The 25299-nt window shown below is 44.1% G+C and overlaps 1 protein-coding gene across 3 annotated transcripts in view; it reads right to left on the reverse strand.

The window, feature by feature from the left end:
- The window catches only part of ADGRL4 (adhesion G protein-coupled receptor L4), a 152377-nt gene that overhangs the window by 54170 nt on the left and 72908 nt on the right, over positions 1 to 25299 (reverse strand). For 2 of the 3 annotated variants that reach the window (XM_061633464.1, XM_061633461.1), the window contains exons 4-8: positions 7157 to 7312; positions 5628 to 5701; positions 4272 to 4451; positions 3984 to 4167; positions 719 to 835 (exon numbers count right to left, since the gene is read on the reverse strand). In XM_061633464.1, coding sequence (XP_061489448.1) covers positions 719 to 835; positions 3984 to 4167; positions 4272 to 4451; positions 5628 to 5701; positions 7157 to 7312 — 711 coding nt within the window. The remainder of the gene's footprint in view (positions 1 to 718; positions 836 to 3983; positions 4168 to 4271; positions 4452 to 5627; positions 5702 to 7156; positions 7313 to 25299) is intronic. The other variant, XM_061633462.1, reaches the window with a different exon arrangement.

The raw sequence follows: 25299 nt of genomic DNA on the forward strand, positions 1-25299 counted from the left end.
GGCTCCTTCATTAGATATACACATCAAAGGCTCAAGCACCCTTGCTTCAAAACCTTAACAACAAAATAATGGTTGTGTGTATGTATGTATGAAAGTGTGTGCATGCACATATCTATCTCTCTATCTACACACACAGCCAAGAAACCACAGCAAGTGCTCTTAGAGTGCTGTGGGTTGCCTGGTTCTTGACATATATTCAACGAAGTTCTGCTTGATCTCTCTCTCTCTCTCATGAGTGTGTGTGTGTGCGTGTGTTTGTGAATGGGCAGTATTTGCCACTTCTCTCATTGCAGCCTTGCAGAAAATCTGTTCTGGAGAGTTTGGGGGAACCTTCCAGAACAGCATGAGAGGTGACTCGGGATTGTGGGGGAATCAGTAAAAATCACTACTATACTCCTTGCAGCAGAGGGCCTCTGCTGGATCTTGGCTATTTCTGAGAACAGTTCTATCCATGGAAGTTACACTCTGGGTCAATCACAATGGTTGGTTTTTTGTTTGTTTTGCAATTTAGCTTTGAAGGGCAGGTATTTGAACTTTGCCAAGAATACCTCTACAATGAAATATCTTTGAGACATTTTGAAATTCCATCACTGCTTTTGAAATTCCAACAATTCCTGAAGAATTTACTCCCCTGAATTTGCAAAGAAGAAGACTTTGAGAAAAACCCATTGTGCTCAGATTCTATGTCCTAGTTCCTCAAGCCACTATTCCCCCTAACCTTTAGAAGTAGATGCTTCCTTTTTCTTTGCAGAGACCTTTATAGAGTCTCCGCCCATGTATACAAGTTGGTGAATGCGCTGCATGCGTTGCATGTCAAAGGCAAGAACTTTGAGAGCTGTAAAAGAAAGAAAAAAGAATCGTACCATAGAATAATAGAATAGTAGAGTTGGTCAGTAAAATGAGTACTCAGCATATGCTGGGGGGTAAAGAAAGGCCGGGGATGGAACTGGCAATCCTACCCCATATATATGGTCTGCCTAGTAAACGTCGCAAGACAACACCCTAAGAGTCGGAAACGACTCGCACTTCAAGTGAGGGGACACCTTTACCTTTAGAGTTGGAAGGGGCCTATAAGGCCATTGAGTCCAACCCGAGGCTCAATGCAGGAATCAAAATTAAAGCATACCCAACAGGTGGCTGTCCAGCTGCCTCTTGAATGCTTCCAGTGTTGGAGAGCCCACCATGTCCCTAGGGAATTGGTTCCTTTGTCGTACTGCTCTAAAAGTTAGAAAGTTTTTCCTGAAGTTCAGCCAAAATCTGGCTTCTTGTAACTTGAGCCCCTTATTTTGTGCCCTGCACTCTGAGATGATTGAGAAGAGATCCTGGCCCTCCTCTGTGTGACAAACTTTCAAGTACCTGAAGAGTGCTTTCATATCTTGCCTCAGTCTTCTTTTCTCAAAGCTAAATATGCCCAGTTCTTTCAATCTCTCTTCATGGGGTTTTGTTTCCAGTTCCCTGATTATACTTGTTGCCCTCCTCTGAACCTATTCCAGTTTGTCTGCAACCTTCTTAGTGTGGAGTCCAGAAATGGATGAGGTATTCAAGATGAGGCCTAAGCAGTGCCAAATAGAAGTGAACTAACAAGGGGGAAAACCCCTTTGGAAATGGCAACTACATCCCAGCCTAGGAAATCTTCTTTCTTTCTTCTTTCTTTCATTTATACCCCACCTTTTTTTTCATAATAGAAACCCAAGGTGGCTTATAGATGGTTCCCAGGTGGTCTCCCATACAGGCACTGACCAGACCTGACCCTGCTTAGCACAGGGGGCTAACTTCGTATGCCTTCAGACCATAGCCTGGGACCAATTTTACAGTTCTGCAATTAAGATTACACTGGCTTTCACATTTATTGCAGATTTTAGAAGCCAGAGTTCTGCCAGATATTTCAAGAGGGAAGACAGCCCCCTTCCACCATTCTGCAGCGCATATATTCTCAGGACTTTGTCAGTCCTAGTAGGCATATATTATTTCCATTTTTGTATCTGTACATCCTTTCCTTGGAAAAATGCAACCCCTAATTTGCTTTGTATTCAGCGACGTGCGTAAAGAATAATGGAAACTACTTTCAAAAGAGCAAGCATTTCATTAAGAATGCATTTCTGAAACGGAATATCAATTGCAGTTTCTAAAAGCATAGGAAAAGGTACCATTGAATAGATGTTATTTTATAATATTTGGAGGGGGAGTGAATATTTCATGATTACTACACAATGGTATAGAATGCCGTTGCTCAGTACTATAATAATGTTTGTTGTCAAAACCAAAGAAAACAATGCAACATGACCCGCTCAGGGCAAAAAAAATGATATTGGAGGACACAGAGTCCTTTAATTTGTTCTGTTCAGTGCAGTGCTTCAGTCATCCATAACAGAACAGAAAAGTCAATCAGACATTTTGTTAAAAGCAAAGCAAAACAAAAAGTTAACTAATGGGGCGGAATTACTCAGCTGGCTTGTCTTTTGCTTATTGCACAGAGCACACACATGAACACACAAGTGATCTAAAGTTTTTAATACACCAAATCTCAGCAAATGTTTTTTAGAGTATAAGAAATAATTCCTACTAGACTGGAGTGTCGGTGTAGCCTGTAGTTTATGCAGTTATATGCCCAAATGTTTTTGCCCATCATATTGAAAAATGAATAGCAAACAGACAGAGCTAGGTGGTATAGGTTGGTTCTGCAATTTGAATGGCCTGGGCACAGCTGTGGTTACCACCCACTGACTGGCTGTGGGCAACAGGCAAGCACTCTGCCTCAGTTTTGTCTCTGATGCTGACCTATCTCATTGGGTTCCTGTGATGACATATGACACAAAGGCCATGATCTAGTTCCTGGAAGGCACATACAGAGGGCACAGTGCAGAGGTTCTGCATATTTCCAAACACACTGAGAGATGGTCAAAATAGTGTGCAGTTGCCTTAATCTAACCTTTAGATGCAGTGTGTGCACACAGTCTTGCCATGTGCCAGAAAGATCCTTACATACTTTCAAGCAGGCCAGGCCCACACACAGGCTAGGCTCTTCCTGGACTGTGTGAAGAGTCTGACAGAAGCAAGAGGACTTTGTGCAGATGTCTTTATGAAATGACCTGATCCTCACCTCTTGGGCTAACATGAGGACCAGCTATTCCCGCGACTTTGCATTTCTCTAAATGTTATCCCACAGTTATAAGCAGTTTAAACATATTAAAATGCATGTTTTGAGAGAAAAGATTCATTTAAATAATATCTTAAAGCAGGAATGCACATTTAAATAATTTTTAAATGATGTATTGGTGTATGTGTGTTTTAAAAGAGTGACCAATTAAACTGATGAAGGAAAGGATCAGAATTATGTGTAAACACATGAAAAGTCACATGGACTGGAAATGGACAGATTTATCCGTCCTTGCTAAAGGGCTGCCAAGGGAGGAAACCGTCCAAGCCAGCATTCCAAAGTGGAGAGACCCTACAGTAATTATTATATACCCTCATTTACAAGCAATATAGCAGGAATTGGTCAAGGGTGTGAAGTGTATAGGATTCGCCTTTAGAATAAATGCATCACCATGTTGTATTTATGGGCGCGAAGTCAGACTACAGCAGCAATTTGAATTTTGTTCGTACTGTTCCATAATGTTATGGTATATATATGTTTGTTCTGCATGTTAGAGTGGACACATATGGATATGACTGAGCAAAAGCAGCTGATAGGATAGAACAGAAAATGGCAGTAAAGACATAGCTGATCATTGGATCAGGCATTTCCTTTCTAACACATGCACAGAAAATAAGGGAGAAACCCTTGTGCAAAGAGATGTTGTGTCTTCCATTCTGTTATCACCAGCTTAGAATACATCCAAGCATCTACAGGATTTCATAAAATTGAAAACAATAACAAAAATCTCCACAAGGAATTTTACAACAGTACTTCTGATATCAACAATCCATCCTGGAAGGAAAATGGAACCACTCTGCAATATTATTTGTTCCTTTTTGCGTACCTAAATCACTAGCATTAACCTCTACTTCTGTCATCTTTTGGAAGCTCTGGGACACAAGAGCCGTGGTTTGTTCCGCAGCATGCATCAGTTTAGTGAGACTTCTTTTTCTGTTATCTTCTGGGATAGCTTCCCACGCTGCAATTTTATCCTTCTGTACAAAATTGTTCAGAGTATTAACAAATTCCTGTGAGATTAATAAATTTGAAAAAGGTACTTTAGGTTATGTACTATATTTTATAAGTGGCAAAAAAAGAAAAAGAAATCAGCTCCAAAGCTCAATTCACTCACGTTAAGAGTTCGATTATAGAGCATTTCATTGTCAGAAATCGTGTTATTCATGGTGCTTAGTAAGGGAGAAGATTCAGATAATGCTTCAACGTAGGAAATCACATCTACTGGTGAAATTTGTCCTACAGTGTTTTGATTGATTTCTTGTAGTATAGCCAAGGGTCCTTTTATTTTTCTAATCTGAAAGGAAGTTGAAACCATTAGGCATGCCATTTCTAGCATTTAAAGTCAAATGAAGATTCATAATCATTTATCAACATTAGTTAACAAGATGAGCCAACACGGCTCTATAGCAGATATAATAATGGATTCATACTCGGAAGGCCCACTCTCAAATCTAGCTATGGCTCACTGGAGGAATGGGGCCTTCCAGATGATGTTGGACTCCAGTTCCCAGCAGATCCAGACAGCAGGACCAATGGTCAGGGATGATGGGAGTTGATGGGAGTTGTAGTCAAACACTTCTCCATCCCTGGCTTACTGAGTAACCTTGGGTTAGTCCCTGTCTTTCAACCATGAGTGACTACATCATACAAGGTAGCTGTGAAGATAAAACAGGAAAACCCTGTGTATGTTGCCCTGAGCATTGTGGAAGATCTGTTGGGTTCCTGTAAAGCAGTATCTTCTTGACTCTTTTCTAACCAGGATGTAAAAGAAGGACCCAGAGTTAGAATCCTGAATCTAGCAGCCTAATTCTATATGTCACTGCACTGCGCCGTTAAATAACGGGGTTGTAACCAGAGTACAGATGCTGTTCTGATTTAACTTTAAACTTTGATTGCATTACATAATAAACTGGTCCAGGGAGATGTTGTGTGGTCATAGGAGCAGCATGGGTCAAAACAAGCACAATCCACAAACACACTAGCCTTTTTCAGATGTTCCGCCTGAACACAATGAAAGCAAAAGGTATGTGGGGAAGGAATGGGTGCCACATCTGCCTCTGGTGTCCTGTGCATGCCTGCCTCAGCCATTCCCAACCTTCACAAAGGTTTTGAACGGCTTTTTAAGTACATTTGACTGACCATCCTTAGAAGCCTCCCTGTGATCAGGAATCCTGTGTTATCAGGGTTCTCAATTGTGAGGAGGCTTCTAGGCACATTCAGAACTTTCTGCTCAATGTGAGAAGGATGAAGAGGGCATGATATGTTAGGACAGGGCCAATGCGTATGCCATGTCAGATCTAAGTCCAGTGCTATAAGCTGGTGTACCTGATATACTGTAATTAATGGCTATAATGGCATTGCAACTGACAGACAGCACAGGAGCTAGAGTAATGTATGATACTATGTATGCCATTTCAGGAGAGCAGGAGAATAAGATTTGACTATAAATATATATGCGAGTCTTACTTACTTTAGCTAAAGTTCTGTTAATATTTTGAGCTATACAGACATAGTTCAATTCACACTTTGGTGTTGGGATTTCTGCTGAAAACAAAAGGGAGTATTAAAGGTCTGATAATACAATCACTGAATAAGCATGATAACAGTTTGGCTGATAACTCAAGCCCCAGTTTTCCCCATTTCGTATTTTTTAAAAATCCAAATATTTTGTGTTTATGTGCATGTCACAATGCATGTGACATTGTGCATGGGTCAGCAAATCTTAATTCATGGCTAGCTCTTTGATGGAGGACTGAATTTAGGTTGATCTTGTTGGATTTGTACATGTACCAAACCACATTTGGACAGTGCGGATGCAAAATTGACATGGACTGGAAATAGACTGAAATGTTTATCCCTATTTTAAATGCCTTTACAAATCCATAGATAGTAGCTACCTTTTCAGAAGATACATCTCTTCTTCTCTCCCATGCAGGGGAGAATGCAAGTTCTAAGATGGTGCTGCTGTGTTACCAACGGGCATTATTTAAAAGCAAGTAAAGGATGCTCTTATATCTTCTGTAATATTTTAATCATGTTCAGATTTATGTAGATATAATCCAAAATAATTATTTCTATATATTAAGTGATTATAACTCATATGATTAATTAAGAAGATTTTTTAAAAAAATGTCAAGGCTGTTTTTATTTTGTGATTTTGTATTTTAAATTTGGTTATATTTTATGGAAAGATGTTGAAGGGTCTTGAACAATTTATGGAAAGATGCTGAAGTATCACTTTCAACTGAATGTGTGGCTGCCCCAAGAGGTAACAGCACATGTGACTCCATGCTATGACTTGTTATCCATGTTGTGACATCACAACATTCTGCATTTGCCTGCCCCAATCAGTGGCAGCCAATTATGTGAAATGAATCTGAGGGAAACACAGCATATCTTGAGGATGTCACAGCATGAGGTAAGCACTTCTGCATTTTATGGGAGTTAAAGTGTGGGACTGCCACACACTTAATATAATGACTTGTGATTCTAATAAATGCAGTAGATAAATGTGTAAACCAACACTTATAGCTAAACTGACTTAGTTGAAAAATGCAATCTGAACTGCAGCACACACACACACACACATGATTCTATGGTGATTTCACTGTACCAAGTTGTTGTTTAAAAGGTTAACTTTGCCCAGTTTTTGTACGACAACTCTGAAACATCTATTTCTGTGTCTATAGCTCTATTATAATAACAAGGCGACAGTCACTTACACAGTGTATTTGGCTCCTTAACCATTAATGTACATTGGTTGGTACAGAATAGAAGAAAAGCGATTATATATTTTATAACTCATCACAGGTTACATCCATTTTTCTGCAAGCACACATGCCAGTTTTCTCTTTTTTTAATAAAAAAAATGTAGGTATTCATGTCTTGCCAGTTTTTCATATCCAGCTGATTAATCTAACTGAAGATAAAAAGTCACTGGTGGGTTTCTCAGAAGATATAGTTCTATAATAACACATAAACCTCTATAATATCATTTACCTTGGCAGGAAGTGCCGTCATTTGGCTTAAACTGTAATTTTCCTGTGGATGGTTGATAACCTTCCTTACAGGAACAGTTATATCCTCCATTCACATTTTCACATTTCGCATGATCTCCACAGGTAGCGGTTGCTGGTTCATTGCACTCATCTATATCTGCAAATATTGTGAGAAACTGAATTTTAAAAAAAGGTTTTACATACTAACACCTTCCTGCTTTGTTGACAGTAGCCCAACTTACTGCAAGCAATTTCATATCAAATTTTCATATATAGTTTTTTTTAAAACACCTGCCTTGCTCCACCCTCCACCCTTCAAAAGGGAGCTGCCTCAGGAGAAGGACTATGAGGGGAGAGAGACTCTGTTGCCATCAGGGGAGGCTGTTTCCACCTGCCTTGCTCCACCCTCCACCCTTCAAAAGGAAGCTGCCTCAGGAGAAGGACTATGAGGGGAGAGAGACTCTGTTGCCATCAGGGGAGGCTGTTTCCACCTGCCTTGCTCCACCAGCCTTCAAACGCAGCTTCTTTAGGAGGACTTTCTGATCTTTGGGTTGGGCTGTGTGGCTTGGGGAATAGCTTCTACTTAGTTGTTTAGTTTTATTGTTTGTTTTTTGATGTTTATATACTTTTATGTTTGATGTTTATATGCCTTTATTTTGTACGTCGCTCAGAGTGGCTGGGTTCCCAGCCAGATGGGCGACTAATAAATTGAATAAAATAAAAATAAATAAATAAATAAATAAATAAAAAAGAGAGAGAGAAAAAAGCCAAACTGTTCATCAAATGTAATGGAAACATATGTGACAATTAGACAATTATATCGCTGTGCAGGATAAATGTCAGAGGAGTGAGAGCAGTACTTAATTTCAAAAATGGAGAGGGCTGTGTGGCTCAACTGCAAAGGAAATCCAGCTAACTGGAAATATTGGCCCCAATTGTGATTGTAAGAGGTCTGTAGTAGCTGTTATTTCGCTGTGTGGCAGAAATGCACTCTGCTAATGATCAGGGGTACTTTTGTATTTATGATTTGTTCACATATCCCAGGCTTGAGATGAGATGTTCAGGTTAGAGCCCCAGTAAACCCTTGTTCAAAATAAATCTTGTAGAAGTAAAGGTTCAAACTAAGCTGATGTTTTCCCCTTGGGTACTTAGTTCACGTTTACATCCCTAAATGAGGAATGGGGACCCTGTTGCCCTCGCAGATGTTGTTGGGCTACAACTCCCATCATCCCTGCCCATTGACTAGGGCTCCCATTATGATGGGAGTTATAGGCCCACAACATCTGGAGGGTCACAGGCTCCCCACTCCAATGCTAAATGAATAATGATCCAATAGAGATCCTGATTTCATAACAGATGTTAATTAGAAATGGGGTTGTTGTTAACATACTTCATGTGATAAAACTGGTAGGCATTATATTGATAGCAAAAAGCAAAACACTTCATAATGAATTATGTGATATAAGTTTCTCAACACTTCCTACATATCCAAATATATGGGGTGTTCATTGGCTCGGTGTTTGGGCCAAATAACAAGGGAAACTGGGGTGATTTAAGGTTTTTCTTTCTCCACTACTGAGTCAATACCCCTCCTCTGAGTCAGATCTGGGCTCCGAGAAAGCTTCACATCACTCAGTTATTCTGTTCTTTCTGTACTTTTTTGTACCTTATAGCTCTGTGTTTTCCTATATCACTATTGATTCCCTATGTCTACAGGTTTAGCAAGAAATGAGGCCAGGCCAGGCACCAGTGGGTGGCCAGGCTGGGCACTGGCCAGGGGCCCAGGAGCTCACAGGGGCCCCTCACCACCAGCAGAGCAGGACCTGGTCACCACTTCCTGCTGCCCATCTTCGTTGCTGCAGGGGTCTGCCAGTACTGCCTGACATGACTCGAGTGAGTGTGTGATGAGAGGCAAAAGGGATAGGTGCTTGCTTGCTCACAATAGAAAGTGGCGGCAGCAGCAGCAGCGCCTCTTCCTTCTCCTGCAGGAGTTGCCGGTGGGCGAGGTGGGAAAGGATGGGTGGGAAGCAGGGAAGCTTTTGCTTGAACACCTGAGGAGAAGGAAGAGGCACATCTGTCGCTGCCACTGCTGCCTCACATGATATGAGTAAGACCCATCCCCTTCACCTTGCATCACTCCCTCCCTCCAGTTGTCCTAGACAGCAGAGGTGCCTCCTTCAGTGTGCAATGAAAGCCTCCCTCCTTCTCACCTCTCTTTTCTCACCTCAGAGACTTGCAGCATACTGGGAACTCCTGCAGCCCAGAAAGCACAGCAAGAGTGGCAGTGGTGACAGCAGCCCCCACCAGGGAGGGGCATGCAGTGAAAGGAAGTCCTAGAGGGGTCTGTGAGAGAGGGTGGAACAGAAAGGGGGAAGGGCATGGAATGAGGCAAAAGAGAGTGGTGTTTGGAGGAACAAGGAGCAGGAGGGTTAGGGGGTAGTAGGGGGTTGGAGAGAGAAAGAAAATGTGGGTGTAGGGCTGGAGGGGCTGGTGACAGAGAAAGAATTATTGGAGAGGATTGGGATGCAGGAAAAAGAAAGGAGGGGGACGGGCAGGGGGAGGGGCAGAAATGGCTTGTGAGTGTGTGTATAAGAGAGAAAGAACAGGTGTTTGGGGTGTGAAGGTGTAAAGAGAAATGGGGAATGGGTAAGGAGGAAAATGAGGAGTATAGGTATGATGGTGAAAGGGGGAGGTACAAAATGAATGGGAAAAGATGGATGGAGAACTATGGTACAAGATGAATGGAGAATTATGGTAGGGAAAGGGTGTCATGGCCCCGTCAGAGGACTCCTCAGATGAGGACGACTTGGGAGTAACAGCAGCAGACCCAGGAGCAGCAGACTCAGAAGGAGACATGGAGAAGCCTCCTGAGAATCCAGCTCCTTCTCCCCCTCAGCTGCAGAGCACCCCAGATACAGCAGAGTCCCTGCAGCCAGACACAGACAGTGAACAGGATACTCCCCCCTCACCTGCAGAACGTAGACAGCAGAAGGTCAGGCAGAAGAGAGGCAGGCCTGTCTCCTTAAGGCCCAAACGCTGAGGACTCACACCTGCTGTCAACCTTGCTCTTTATAAGGCACACCTTGGCTGCAGCTTGTTGCTGACTGCAACGTCAGGCGTGGCTTGTGTGTTCCTAGTTTCCTGGCACCCTCTTTTGGACTGACCCCTTGGCACTTGATCCCGGACCCCTACTGACCTCACTTCTGGACTCCTGACTCGGCAAGTACGCTTCGGACAAGCCTGGCCCTTATCAGCTCCCCTCCTCCTAGACCTGGCAGATTTATGACCAGACTGCCAGCTAAGGACTTTGCTTCCCTGCCAACCACCCAGGAATTTCAAGCCCCCCACCGGCACTGCTGACGCAGTGTAGAGCTCACAAAGGGGTGCATAAGTTGTTATGGCAGTGGTGGCTGCCACGAGACAACATCTGGGTGCCCTGGGGAAAAGGGGCCACTGTGCCCAATGGCCCCCAGAAACCTGGAGCCAGCCCTGAATGAGGCTATTCAAGATATTGCTTTCAGATCACTGAAGAACTCTATATTTTGTTGTTGTTAAAGCACAGCAGCAGCTTAAATGCTTCATTTAAGGGTTTGTTTGGTGTTTTTTAAAACAAAAATCCTACCTTCGTTTTCTTTAACAAAAACCAACCCAACCCATATATTGCCCTACCAGAAATTGAGGGATTCAGACTCAGACTCAGCTGTTGCTTTTTCTCTTTTTATTAAAGTAATAGATACATCCAAAGCAGTTCACCTCATTAACCTAACTTCTCTTTCTAGGAACCCAGCTCTACTCTAGCTCTGACTAAGCATGACCTCGCAACTCCAAGATGTTGACTCAGCAACTGGGTTCCCCCCCCCCGAGTCAGCTTGGCTAACACGCACAAACAAAGACTCCACCTCAGTATCAACTGTTGAACTTCCCGCCTCAAGCATCTCCAAGAGCGGGGTGAAGTCAAGTCCATAAAGTTGCTAGATGCGCCTGAGTCTACCATAGCAAACACCTGAACATCTTGCCCTATGGATAAGCCTAGGTGGACTTGCAAATGTAGGGCAGAGTTTGGTGGGAGAGGCTTAACTTGAGGTCGCTGACTTACGGTCAATCCTAGCTCATGGACCTGTACAAGAGGTAAGATTTGAAGTTTTCCTGCACCGGGGTCTTTTCCAATTTAGAGGGGCATGTCTTAGCCAGGTGCCCTGCCTTCCCATAATATAGACACAGTCCCTCTTTCTGATGCTTCTCTTTCTCTGCCTCCATCAGGCATGACCGCATCACCCTATCTGCATGGGCTCCACCCCTGGTTGCATTGAGGTTCCCATGCCAGGGGAGATCTGGGTGCAGGGGAGTGGTAAGGGAGGCTTTGCGCTCCTGGCAACGACCTTCAAGCTGGCTCTCTATCTGCAGGCACAAATGAACCAGCTCTGAGAAAGTACTCGGCTGCGGGGCTTGCGCCAGCTCGTTCAGGACCTCCATTCTGAGCCCATTGTGGTACAAATACATTAAACTAAAATCCTTAAAGTCTGTTTCCTGCGCAAGGATACCACAGGTGTAAATGTAAGTCCTAACAGAGTTTTTCTGCTGCCGCAGGTTTACCAATTGGTGGGACACAGTTTCTCTCCACTGGGGTTCTCGAAACATCTCAGGTATGGCGTCAACAAAGGCGGTATACCAGGAGAACACGGGGTCATTTCGGAGTAACAACGGGGTGGCCCACTGGGCAGTCGCTCCTCCTAAATGCCACCCTCACATCATCATTAGGGAATTCCAACTGCCACACTCGTATGTAAAGCTTGCACTGGGCTATGAATGCGGCGAATTGCTCTACTTTCCCACCATAGTGGGTGGCATTCCCACCAGCGACTTGACCCGGGGTCCCTGTCTTTGCTGTGTGGGGATCGCCTGAGTCACCATTTGAGTCATTTGAAGGCGCGAGGTCTGGTTCTTGATTCTTAGAGACTGCGTCTCAGTTCGGAGGCTCTGAACTTCGCTTATCAGCATTTCGACGGCTCTCTGTAAGTTCTCCCTGGTTCTGCCGCTTGCTTCCATTCCTTCCATCATGGGGGAGTCAATTGGAGGAGGTTATGGCTGAGTCAAACTGTCCTGCCCAAAGTCGAGGGATTCAGACTCAGCTGTGGGTTTTTCTCTTTTTATTAAAGTAATAGATACATCCAAAGCAGTTCACCTCATTAACCTATCTACTCTTTCTAGGAACTCAGCTCTGCTCTAGCTCTGACTAAGCACGACTTTGCGATTCCAAGACATTAACTCAGCCACTGGGTTCCCCCCTGAGTCAGCTTAAGTAGGCTTGGATTGTGCACAAAAACAAAGACTCCGCCTCAGCACTTACTGTTGAACTTCTCACCTCAAGCATCTCCAAGAGCGGGGAAAAGGTGGTTTGATCTCAACTTCCCCCTCCAATGGATGGGGGCTGCTAACAGTCAGTTCAGGTGTGGGAAGCTGGGCTCTGCTCAGCTGGGAAACATCTGACAGGCGAGACTGAACCTCTGGCATGGGCAGCTGGAGTGTGTCCAATTGAAGAGTGTCAGACGGACCAGGTGGAGTTTCCACCAGGAGGTCAGAAGCTGAGGGGGGCTGAGCTGTCAAAGACAGGGCTGGGATGCCCTGTGAATCCACCCTGCTTGCTGCCCCCTCCCCGGGTTCCCTGTCCAAGTCCTCATCATCTGTTTCGCCCTTGTCTATCCACCCCCTCCGTGTATGGCTCACGACAGAGATTTTCAGCTTCACATTGTAGCTGAAGTGGCTTTCCAGTGGAGTAGAGCTATTACACAAGTTTCTTGGAGGGTAGGTCACTGTTGCTTACTGGGAGGGAGATGGCAAGGCAGTGGGGGAGGTCAGCAAGGTGCAAACTCACCGGCGGAGCAAATCTGCTGTATCTGCTGGTGAATTTGCACTGCACTGACCTCCCCACTGTCTTGTCCCTCCCTGTCTGCTTCCTAAGAAGCAACAGTGACCTACCTGCCCAGAAGCTAGTGTACTGGCTCCACCCCACCCAGCAAGCTGCTTCTGCATTTTAAGGCCTATCAGAGACCACAAACAAGCATAAGAAAGGAAAGGTTGGTGTTAAGCTGCAAAGATGTTTAAAATGTGCAAGCAAGATTATACACCTTTTGACCACCTCATAACTGTTTTAAGGTAAGAGATAGCAACAGTCAAAACCCCACTTGCCCGGCAAGGGAGTATGAAGTGAATCCCTTTTACTTCCCCTCCTCAAAAGCTCCTAGACCTATTTGTCTACAATTTGGCAAGTTTAATTCACTTTGGATCTTGTAATCCTGTGCTGGTAAATTCCATCCACTTTGGCCAAAAGCGGGAGGGTGGGGATGACAGCCATTTCTTGATTCCTCATTGTAGTGAATAGGGAGCACAGAGCTTCATTTTATGCAGAGCAGCTGAAAAACTGAAGTGCAGATTGAAGTGGAGAGAGTGCAGAGTCAGGAAAAGATTTAAAAAATGCACAGATGAAGGTGAATCTTGGGGATCGTGCACACCCCTATCAAATAGATCAAAAGCATCCAGATTCTATGTAATACATATCCCACATTGTATTTAATACCAGGCTGCACTTTCATGAAATCCAAGCTTCCATTGAAGGCCACATTAATGTTGGCCATATTTCAGGGATGAGGCTGATGATGTAGCTGCCTCTTCTAACACAAGCTAGTCCAATGAGAATATATGGCTGTGGGCTCTTGCTTCTACCATTCCCCATATTTTGGCTCTCTTTGCATCTCTACTATTTATATGAATGGAGGACAGACACCTACAATATATTTAAATCAGTTCTTAGATTATACTGTTTCTGTGGGTCATTTAACACCTCAGATGAAACTAGTAATAGGAAACTGCTAATCAAATATACATATTTTAGGATTGTGCATAGGATTTGGCCTATTCCTGAATCCGGGATCAAATTGGGCCGATTTGGGCTGAGCCAGGATTGGGCTGAGTAGGTTTAAGACTGCCCCTGGATTGCCCTTGGTTGGGCTGGCTGAAGTGATCTGGGGCTTTCAGGGGGAGAGGCGTTGGATGGGAAGGCTGCAGGGCTCTGCTTCACCAGTATGTTTCCTGAACAGATCGTGCTGTGGAAGCAGACCCCAGGAGGATTGATCCTTCCACTCACCAGCTGTTGAGTGGAAGATTCAATCCTGCCAGCTGCACACTGCTCCTACACAAGTGCCTTCTCTGCAGGAAAGATGCTTGTGAAGCAACATCTCACTGGACTTAACTCTCCTGCTTTCAGTTGGGAGGGGGTGTAAGGAGACCCTAAATTAATCCCATTGCCACTCCTTCCCCATCACCGTCTGCTCTTCTACATGCTCCTTCTGTTCTTCTCCACTCCTGCACAGTGTGAGAAAAGGGAAGACGAAGAACTCCAGCAACCAAATGGAGGATCATGGGTTGGGAATTGGGCCTGCCTCCAAGCCGTCTCATGCACACCAGCAAGGGAGGGGGGCTGATTATTGTGTGTCACAGTCATTGCCAGTGATTGACCCCTCTTCCCTTCCCACTGGTGGTGATAAGACTTCAGCCCCTGACCTCAGTGAGATGCTAGCAATATCCCCTGGACTTGGCTCGGGCCACACTTCCCTCCTCCCTGAAGTTTGATGACTGCTATGACCTGGAAGTGTTCAGCAAGGTATAGAGAATGGGGGATCCCTTTCCCTATGGCTCCTGGAGTGCCTGGTAGCCCCCAGCTTTTTTGTTGGGATTCAGGGGAGCAAGCACAGAACCCCTCCCCAAGGTTGTGTCTCTCTCCTCCCTCCCTCCCAACACGCTGTTCTGTTTGCTCCTCCCATCCCTCCTGCCTCCTTTTGCTCTTGAGCTGGCTGGTGTGTGTAGACTGGGGAGAAGTTTGCTTCCTTTTTACCAGGGTCATGATGATGTCATAGGGGCAAAAAGGGAGGTGTCCCACCCTACACTTACCCTGTAATTGTTGCAGGCCTGTCTCTGCCTCGTGCCCTCCTTGTGGGTGAAACTGCCCCTGCAGGATTGCATTCTCCTGCTCTCATGTGGAGGTGGGGAAGGAGACACAGTGTCTCCTTCTCCCCTCCAACCATATGTTTAATTAGGGTTTTAAAACCCTAATTAAACATTATTCCTGGCCCCTCCCAAATTGATTTGGGACTGGTAGATTGAAAGTAGTATCAACTCTAGCAAATCAGCAATACTTATAGCATAATTTCCAGTGGAATCTCCCTCCCTTTTACTTTAACATTCCATCCTCCAAGCAATTTCCATCTCACATCTACTCACTCTCTGAAACGCAGTCCACAACAGTACTGAGCTGTCTAGGATGAAGCTTCCCCCCCTTTCAGCCTGCTCTGTGTAGGTTTCCTAGTGGAAGCTTGCTATTTATGCAGAAATGCGAGGGTTTTCTCCATGGTGGCACCTGAACTTTAGAGTGTCTTCCCCAAAGAAGTACAGCTGACATCATCATTGCGCTCTTTTTGGTGACAGGTTAAGATGTTCCCATTTGCCCAGACATGTTATATGGTTATGTTGCTTTAGTCCTGCTCTGTAGTTTTAATAGTTTTTGCCTCTCAGGTCACTGTTTTGATTTATTTAGATTGTGTATGCATAATTTTATCCACGTTTATTGTACATCACCCTGGAAGCCTTGCATATATTTCAAATAAATAAATAAATAAATAAATGATATTAATAGCAAAATGATGTTGTGTCCTGATTGGATGCAGTCACTTGCACTGCTGCTCTTAACTGGGCATGGCAATAAAGCTGATGGGTTGTATTCAACAAAGTTATTGCCCAAACAGAACAACTTCTGCTCTCACAACAGACCTTCCCTTCCCTCTTCACTCCCTGTGCACCCTTGTGCCCCACCAACCCTCCAGAGAAGAAGGGGGATTGAAGGGGTTCCATGGGGGAGAAGAGGGAAGTTCCATTATGTCTCACACTCACTTCATTGGATTTAACCCATTGCTCTATTCAGGATCCATTTTGGCCTGTCCTCTTTCAGTTGTTTCCTTTAATGTTTCCAAAAAGCATTGCCTTGCTTCCTGCTGCTCTAATCAGAATGCTTTTTACATTGCAAGTTGTTATTCAAACTGCAGGACAATAAGTCTGAACTTTAGCCAGCATTCTTTCCCTGCCTATTCCAGAACACTGGGCTAGGGTTGCCAGGTCAAAAGTATCTCAAACCCTGAGATTTCAGGGGCAGGTCCTAGTGTTATCACAGGGGTGGGCCTGAGTGATGTCATTAAACATGATACATTTAGCATCAATCACAGCTGCTTGGAGCATACAGTTCAAACAAAAAACAATTCTCTGACTAGAAATTAAGATAGAAACCTTAGCTAAAAGGTGGAGCCTGGGTAGGGAACATTTAATCTAGCCAATTTGCCTCTGGCAAAAAGGGTTTAAGTGCCCTCAGTCACCAGAAGGCCATTGTAGGAAAAATGGAGCCTAGTGTTGTGGAGATGTTAGATGGGAGCTATCAGGAGTAAAGATGGATGCCCCCGAACAGCTGCAATGCTAAACACACTTACTGAGGGACTAAGCCCAACAGAACTCAAGACTTACTTTTGAGTAGATATAGTTCGGATTGTGCTGTTGGTAAAGCTTGACTAGGGATCCTCTGCAAAGATATCTATATCAAAGCAGAGTTGACACCCCCTGCCTGGAATGCCTTGCCCCTATCTTTCAATATGGCTGCTCCAAACGTCTTTACAGATTTGACCCTTCACTTCAGAAAGAGGTCTGAGAAATGAGTAACAGTGAGAAGATTCTCTACCCTTTCCTGTCTACCCTGTGGGCTGCTATAAACTCACTTTGACCCCAACCCAATTCCAGTGAGTAATAACTGAAAGTGATAAAACACACATGGTTTGGTCTACCTTCACAGGCAGCAGCTTGGGAACAACAACAATTGCAGCCACACTTCCAAATACGTGAAATCAGTCCTTTAGTGTGGTAGCACCTACACTTTGGAACCCCCTGACTACAGATATTAAGCAGACACCTTCATTGTACTCTTTTAAGCACCTGCTAAAATAATTTTTGTTTAGGAAAGCCTACCCAGGCAGATAGAAGCTATTGTGTTTTTTATCTGTTTTTAACTCATTGTTGGTTTTATTATTTTGAATGTTTTTAAACACCTGTCTGTTTTTGCCAATAATTTTGTTTTAATTCCTTCTGTAAACCACTTTGAAATTTTTTACAATAAAGCGGTATATACATGTTGTAAATAAAACAAATAAATAAATTTTGGAGTCACTGTGGTCCTTGAGTCTCTTCCCACTTTTAGGAACAAAGGAATCTGCCTTATACTGACTCAAGCCATTTGATCCCATCTAGCGCAGTACTGATGACACGGACTAGCATTGGCTCTCCAGGATTCCAGGCAATAGCCTTTTCCAAAAATTGAATTTTGGACCTTTGCGTACAAAGTATGTGCCCTACCACTGAGCTACAACCCTTCCCCTGTTTAAAAAAGTATCTTTTAAAATTGTTCTTTTCAATTCACTAATGAATGCACATCATACCTAGGGCAGATCTACACCATTCATTTAAAGCACATTCAACACATATTAATGGACATGAATCCCACCACAGAATCATGGGAACTGTAGTTTGTTAAGGGTGGTGAGAACTATAACTGTGATTGGGAAACTACACTTCCCAGGATTCTTTAGGGGAAGTCATGCAAGTTGGATGTGCTTTAAATGTATTGTGTGGACCTACGTAATTACCTTTACCTGCATGTAAATTGTTTTAATTAATTTTTCAAAGTAGAAATGAGCTATAAGGTTTAATGGGTGACCATGGGCTACTCACCATCTCTCAGCCTATCTGCCCCTTAGGATGAAAACGATGGAGGGGAACCATGACTCTTCTCAGTGGCTAACACACTCATCTTTCATGATTGGCTCACACAATCCTGGAGACATAGGGACCCTGCTAACCCAAAAGTAAGGGGGTTAAAAACCCCTGAGACCCTGGATGACTACACCCCTGGGCACAATATAAAATGGAAAGTCATTCCACTTCTTATACTGTATAGTATGCCACTATTTTTCTTTTCCACAGGCCGCATCACTATTTCCTCTTTTGTCACAATAAAAGAATAGGCTCCATGTAACCTCTGCAAAGTAAGAAACTGTAAACAAGACTAGTTTGATAAGCAGGATATACAGAGTACACTGGTACAACACAGATTGAGTTGTCAAAAACTGGAAGTGTCAAGCACAAACAGCAAAACATCCATTTTCATAATGGTTGTATAGATCAGCCAGAGATCAGTTTTATTATTACAAATGTTTTTCTCTTCATGTCAGCTGCATAAAGGAGCCTGAGTCCTAAATACAAATAAATAGCTTTCTAGTTCTACCAAGAGACAAACAGACTCACAACACCCTGCAAAACCTTTTAAGCTGAGTGACAAAATAATATACTGCATATCAATCAGGTTTAGAACTGCACTTATAAATAGAGTATTAAAAATTAATGCATAAATTAATTCTAACAGCACTTTCCCTAAAATATGATAAACACTGTTCAAAGATAGTTATACATAATTCAGTGTAATTCAAAATTATCGGCGAAAAAGAAAGAGGTTAATTACCACCATAAATCATTTATAAGTTCCCCCCACCCCAACACAGAATGTATGATTTTAGCAAACTCAGGGTGCAATTCAAGGATTGCCTGCTCAAGGAATGTCCAGTTGAGATCAGTGAGACAACACACCTGATCGTCTTTGAAAATCCAGGGTGAGCATCAACGATCAGCAGTCAGGCATCTGCTGACGACCCACCACCCAGGGGGCCCACTGACAAGACCCCTGGATCATGATCATCATCATCATCATCATCTTCTTCTTCATCATCATCTTCTTCCTCCTCCTCACCTCCTCCTCTTCCCCACTGCAACCTACTTGTTCATTGGCCCCTCACTCAGGCCCTACAACAGTAGTAGTGAGAAGAGCAAAAGATAACATTCCATGCTTGCCCAGTGGCTTTCTGCCTGGCAGGCAAGCAGCAGGTGACAGCATTGATGAAGAAGAGGAACAGCAGTAACAGCTGATGGCGATGAGGTGGTGGTGATGAGGTAGACTTACTGAGGGGTGGAGTCCTTGGGAGGGCATCTTGTCTAAGGGCCCTCCAAAACCGAGAGCTGCCACTGAGCACAGCTAAATAAATAGATACCTCACACTTTTGCATCATTAACCAGGGATGGGAAGAGATATTTTGCTGCTTCAGGATATAATCCCACAATCAGTTTGCATTGTCACAATGGAGCTGTGAGGGCACAAGTCTCATATTATGTGTGCAGTTACATTGAACCCCAGCATTTCATCATAGCTTTTTTAAGGGTGTTACAAGGGACCTCAGGTTGCACATGGTTTCATTGACCCCCAAAAAATATTAACCCCCCTGGTTAAAGTGCAATAAAGGTTTCCAGGATGCTGCTGTGCACACAAATCTCCTGTCTATCGAGCAGGTGATTATCACTGCCAGCTCTGATAATCTTTTGCAGGGTGGAATTGGAGGAGATGGGTATAAGAAGCATGCTCACATTCTCTGCTACCCAATTCGGTGCTATCATGGCTGACAGTGATGATTACATGATCAATAATAATAATAAATAATAATTTAATTTTTAGGCCGCCTATCTGGCCGAAGCCACTCTAGGCGGCGTACATATTAAATTCAATAAAATACAAAATACAGTAATACAATAAATACAATAAAATACAAATAATCAACAGTGACAGAATAGCAGCAATTGTAATACATAGCAACGGGCATTGAGTATATAATTAGCCCATCCCGATAGTCCCAAAGGCCTGATCAAACAGCCAAGTTTTTAATGCTCGGCGGAAGGTATCCAGGGAAGGGGCATGTCGAAGATCAAGCGGGAGGGAATTCCAGAGAGTGGGGGTCGCCACCGAAAAAGCCCTCTCTCTAGTCCCCACCAACCTAGCTACTTTTGTTGGTGGGATTGAGAGAAGGCCCTGCGTGGCGGATCTTGTCGGGCGGCATAGTTGGTGACGCTGGAGGTGCTCCTTCAGATAAACCGGGCCAAAACCATATAGGGATTTAAAGGTTAACACCAACACCTTGAATTGGGCCCGGAAAACTACTGGAAGCCAGTGTAGATTAAATAATACTGGTGTAATATGATCACGGCGACAGCTGTTTGTAAGTAAACGAGCTGCCGCATTCTGTACCAGTTGAAGTTTCCGGACCATTTTCAAGGGTAACCCCACGTAGAGCGCATTGCAGTAGTCTAATCGAGAGGTGACCAGGGCATGTACTACCAGTGGGAGCTGATGAACAGGGAGGTAGGGTTGCAGCCTGCGTATGAGGTGTAGTTGGTACCAGGCTGCCCGGCTCACTGCCGAAATCTGAGCCTCCATGGACAGCCTGGAATCAAGAACAACCCCCAGGCTGCAGATCTGGTCCTTCAGGGGCAATTGTACCCCATTAAACCTCAGGTCAACAGGACCCAGCCTACCCCTGTCTCCCACAAGCAGTACCTCGGTCTTGTCAGGATTTAGCTTCAGCCTGTTCCTTCCCATCCATCCACTCACGGATTCCAGGCACTTGGACATGGTCTCCACAGCCAACTCTGGTGAAGACTTAAACGAGAGATAGAGCTGTGTGTCATCCGCATATTGGTGACACTGCAGTCCAAATCTCCTGATGATAGATCCCAGCGGCTTCATATAGATGTTAAATAGCATGGGAGAGAGGATAGAACCCTGTGGCACTCCACAAGTGAGGGGCCAAGGGTCTGAAACCTCATCTCCCAATGCTACCTGTTGGTGCCTGTCAGAGAGAAAGGAACGGAACCACTGTAAAACAGTGCCTCCAATTCCCAGTCCTTCCAGGCGATCCATCAGGATACCGTGGTCAACGGTATCAAAAGCCGCTGAAAGATCTAGGAGGACAAGAAAGGTGAATTCTCCCCTATCTAATGCCCTCCTCATATCATCCACCAGAGCGACCAAGGCTGTTTCAGTACCATGTCCAGTCCTGAAACCCGATTGGTATGGATCCAGATAATCCGTTTCATCCAAGTGTGCTGACAATTGGTTAGCCACCACTCGCTCAATGATCTTGCCCAAAAATGGTAAATTCGAAACAGGGCGGAAGTTGTTCAGAACTTGAGCATCCAGGGAGGACTTCTTTAAAATAGGTCTTATAATTGCCTCCTTGAGGGCCAGTGGCATCACACCCTCCACTAAGGATGCGTTTACCACCGCCCTAATCCCTTCGCCCAGTTTCTCCTTGCAATTCACAAGGAGCCATGATGGGCAAGGATCAATCAGACAAGTGGTAGGCTTCACAGAAGAAAGCACCTTGTCCACTTCCTCAGAAGGGAGAGGCCGAAACCGATCCCACTGGACCGGATTGCAAATGGTCAACTCTGGTTCATTCACTGCATCCATGGCGTACGGAATCGAGCTCCTTAGGTGTTCGATTTTATCAGCAAAGTGTTTTGCCAATTTGTCACAGGAGGTCTTAGAATGTTCCAGGGGTACCTGAGCAACTGGACCGACCAGGCTTCGGACCACCTGGAACAACCTCCTGGGACAACACTCTGCGGATGCAATAGAGGCAGCAAAGAAATCCTTCTTTGCTGCCTTCACTGCCACCTGGTAGGCAGCTACTGCTGCTCTGACCTGTGTCCGAGCACCTTCGGAGCGAGATTTCTGCCACCGGCGTTCTAGTCGTCTCACCTCCCGCCTCAGATTGTGCAACCATGGTGAATACCATGGCGCTATCTGAGTTCTGTTCAGGGGGAGAGGACGTTTCGGGGCAACTCGGTCCAATGCCCCGGTGATCCCCTCATTCCACTCCATCATCAGGGTTTCGACCGAGCGACCTTCAGCAGGTTCCAATTCCCCAAGCGCAGTCAGGAATCCATCTGGATCCATCAAGCGCCTGGGGCGGACCATTCTAATAGGTCCTTTGCCCCTGCGGAGGGCGTGTGGCAACGAGAAATCTATATTCACCAGATAGTGATCTGACCATGACACAGGGGTATAAGAAATAGCCCCCACTTTCAGAACACTTCCCTCCTCTCCCAGGACAAATACAAGGTCGAGAGCATGACCGGCTACGTGGGTGGGCTCAGTATTATTAAGGTGCAGTTCCCAGGAAGCCATGGTTTCCAGGAAATCCCGAGGGGCTCCAACGAGAGTGGTCTCAGCATGCACGTTGAAGTCCCCGAGAATTAATAACTCTGGGGACAACACTCGTACATCCGAGATCACCTCGAGCACCTCGGCCAGGGAGTCTGCTGTGTTGCGGGGCGGGCAGTACACAAGCAGAATCCCTAAACTGCCCTTCGGGCCCAACCTCCAATACATGCAATCAACACACTTGGTCCTCGGGAGCGGAGGTCTGGTAAAAACCAAAGATTCCCGATAGATGACTGCCACTCCCCCTCCCCGCCTTCCCACCCTCAGCTGCTGGGCGCAGCGGAAACCCGGCGGACACATGGCCTCAAGAATGGGAGCTGAGGCCTCGTCCAGCCAAGTTTCCGTAACGCACACCAGGTCTGCGCATTCATCCAAAATCATATCATGGATGATAGATTTTTTTGTGACACAGACCTGGCATTACACAACAACAGTCGAAGGTCGGTAGGAATCCTGCGTCTCCCAGTTGTCTTCTGGATTTGGGCAGACCTGGAACAAGGGATGGATATTATACATCTATCTCTTGTTCCTCTAGACTGACATGGTCTGCCCCCAGCATCAACCCAGCGTCTGCCGCCCAATCTTGATATAGCTTGGCCCCCCTCCCTCTCTGTCATAACCCCCCGGATCTACACATGCCCCCAACCCTGTCCGCTTAATGGACAGGCCACCCACCCTAAACAATATACAAAACGGAGGCCCACCTCCGTAATACACGCTGACAACAATCAGCTAATCCCTCAATTAATGGGAGGGTACATGTGTATAGTAAAAGAATGATATGAGTGAGCCCCTCTTTCCTAACTAGATATAAAAGTCCTTCACAACAGCAGTCTTTTGTACTCACATAGTACGAAGATCTGACTTGAGGATTGCCCTTCAATAGGAAGTCAGTTTTACAAAAAATCAACTTGGAACTAAAATATATGTTTGAGATTTGATAAAGAAATACTCCTGAGCATAGAAATAGGTTGCCAATAGTTTTCCAACTCAAGCTCATATTAGTTATATGAAACGGAGTCCAACATATGCCAAATAATTAAAATGTGCTTTTGGAATAAGTTACGTATCTTTACGTCACATGCTCTTGGCCAGTTTGAAGGTGAGTCATACTTCTTTTAAATAGGTGAATTCTGAACTGGGCAGAATTCGAGCACATCCCTACTTTGTGGTATATGCAGTATGATCTTCCTTCACAACCCTTTGCTTGCCCTGAGCGATCAGGTCCCTAAATCCTTCATAACATTTGTTATGCTGAATGTAATGGCAGCAGTGGGGAGAACAGGTTTACATGTGCAGCCCTGAGGCCCCTTTCAACATGCTCGCCCTCTGCGTGTGAGTAATGTGTGAAGACAGCAGTAGACTCTAAGGTGAGAAGAAATTTCTTGTATTTACTACATTGGGAAAGATAATTTCAATTTACATTAAGGAAGATAGTTTCAATTAAAGTTCTGTCAGTTACTTGTTGACGCACACTTTCCTGCCAAGAAGGGGGTGACGTGCCTGTGGGATCTTCTGCCTCAAGTACCAAAATAATTTGGCTGGTCTTGGATCCTGTGCACCATGACTGGGATGAATGGGGTGCTGCTATATGCTGCACCACTGCAGGCAATGGAATATTCTGGGTCATCCCTTCATTTTGTTTCTACATTAGTCTACTCAGCTTCCTCTCAGTAGTCCACACTGTAATTTATCCAAATGTCTAAAGAACTGAACATTTTTTTACCTCTCTGGGAATATTTGGATAAATGAGGTTTATGGTATGCTGAAATACGCAGCTGATCAGAAATTTGGGTGATCTGAACTTTACTAACATAAGGTTAAAGTGATATAGGACATTTATAAAGTGAATTTGGATAAGTATTGGAGACAATTAGAGGTTTTCCTGTACTCCATTGGCCTCTTCATCACTCTCAGCTAAGGACAAATTTTAGTTTCTTTCAATTTCTCTTTTTTCTAATCTTAAATTCAGTTCTCCCCATTTCCACATCAGTTTGCATTTTTTTAAAAAAGAGAGATCCTCATGGAGATTCATCAGCATTTTAGTGCAAACTTCTTCTAACATATACATTTGTGTATACAATTTTGCCTAATATGCATATTTTTGCATTTCAATTTCTCCTAATGCAGTTTTGTAAATTAGTTTCACTAATATATGCATTTTAATGCACAATTTATCCTAGTGCATGCATTTTTACACATTACTTGGCTGAAGAACTGCTCTGCAAAATTCAGAGAAGTGCAAATTGCAAAGGATGTATTGTTTCAGAATGAGGTATTTTCACCTTTAAATGCTGACTCAAATTTCTTCCCCATTCCTACTCTCAGCAGACAGAATGGCAGTATCTTAAGGCTGCAATCCTATGTAGAGTAAGCCCCATTGAACCCAGTGGGAGCTACTTTCGAGTAAACAGACACAGAAGTGTGCTGTCAGTGTCCATTTTGCCTAACTGCAATTGATATTGTGCTGTTTCTCAAAATTGTTGTCCTTTGTTGAGCCCAGACATATGATCACTTCCTCTGTGTGAACTTCGGTCAAGACATACATTCCAGTTATGGATGACGACCTCAATTTCTAGAAACCAAGAACTTATGTATGATATTGTGGTTGAGACTGGTAATAGAATCCTATCAAGCTGAAAAAATGATTTTATAGAAGTATGAAGTGTTGTACAGAACTATTAACCAAATGCTTCCCTAGCTTAAAATGCAGGCATTTCTCTCATATTGAGAGTATGAGGAGAATAAATTATCAAGACTAGAAAGTGTAAAAAGTGTATTTTGTACAAGCTACAATCAACATTGGGATAATTAATATACAGTATTTGCAAAGAGTGTAAGTGGATTTTTTTGATGGTTTCTCTGGCTTCCCTGGGCAGCCCAGCAACATAAGAAAAAATCCAGAGGTTTTTTTTTTAAAGGACAATACAGTTTTTCCATAGAAGAGGAATCTA

The sequence above is a fragment of the Rhineura floridana genome, chromosome 6 (genome assembly GCF_030035675.1).
Source record: "Rhineura floridana isolate rRhiFlo1 chromosome 6, rRhiFlo1.hap2, whole genome shotgun sequence".
Lineage (NCBI taxonomy): Eukaryota > Metazoa > Chordata > Lepidosauria > Squamata > Rhineuridae > Rhineura > Rhineura floridana.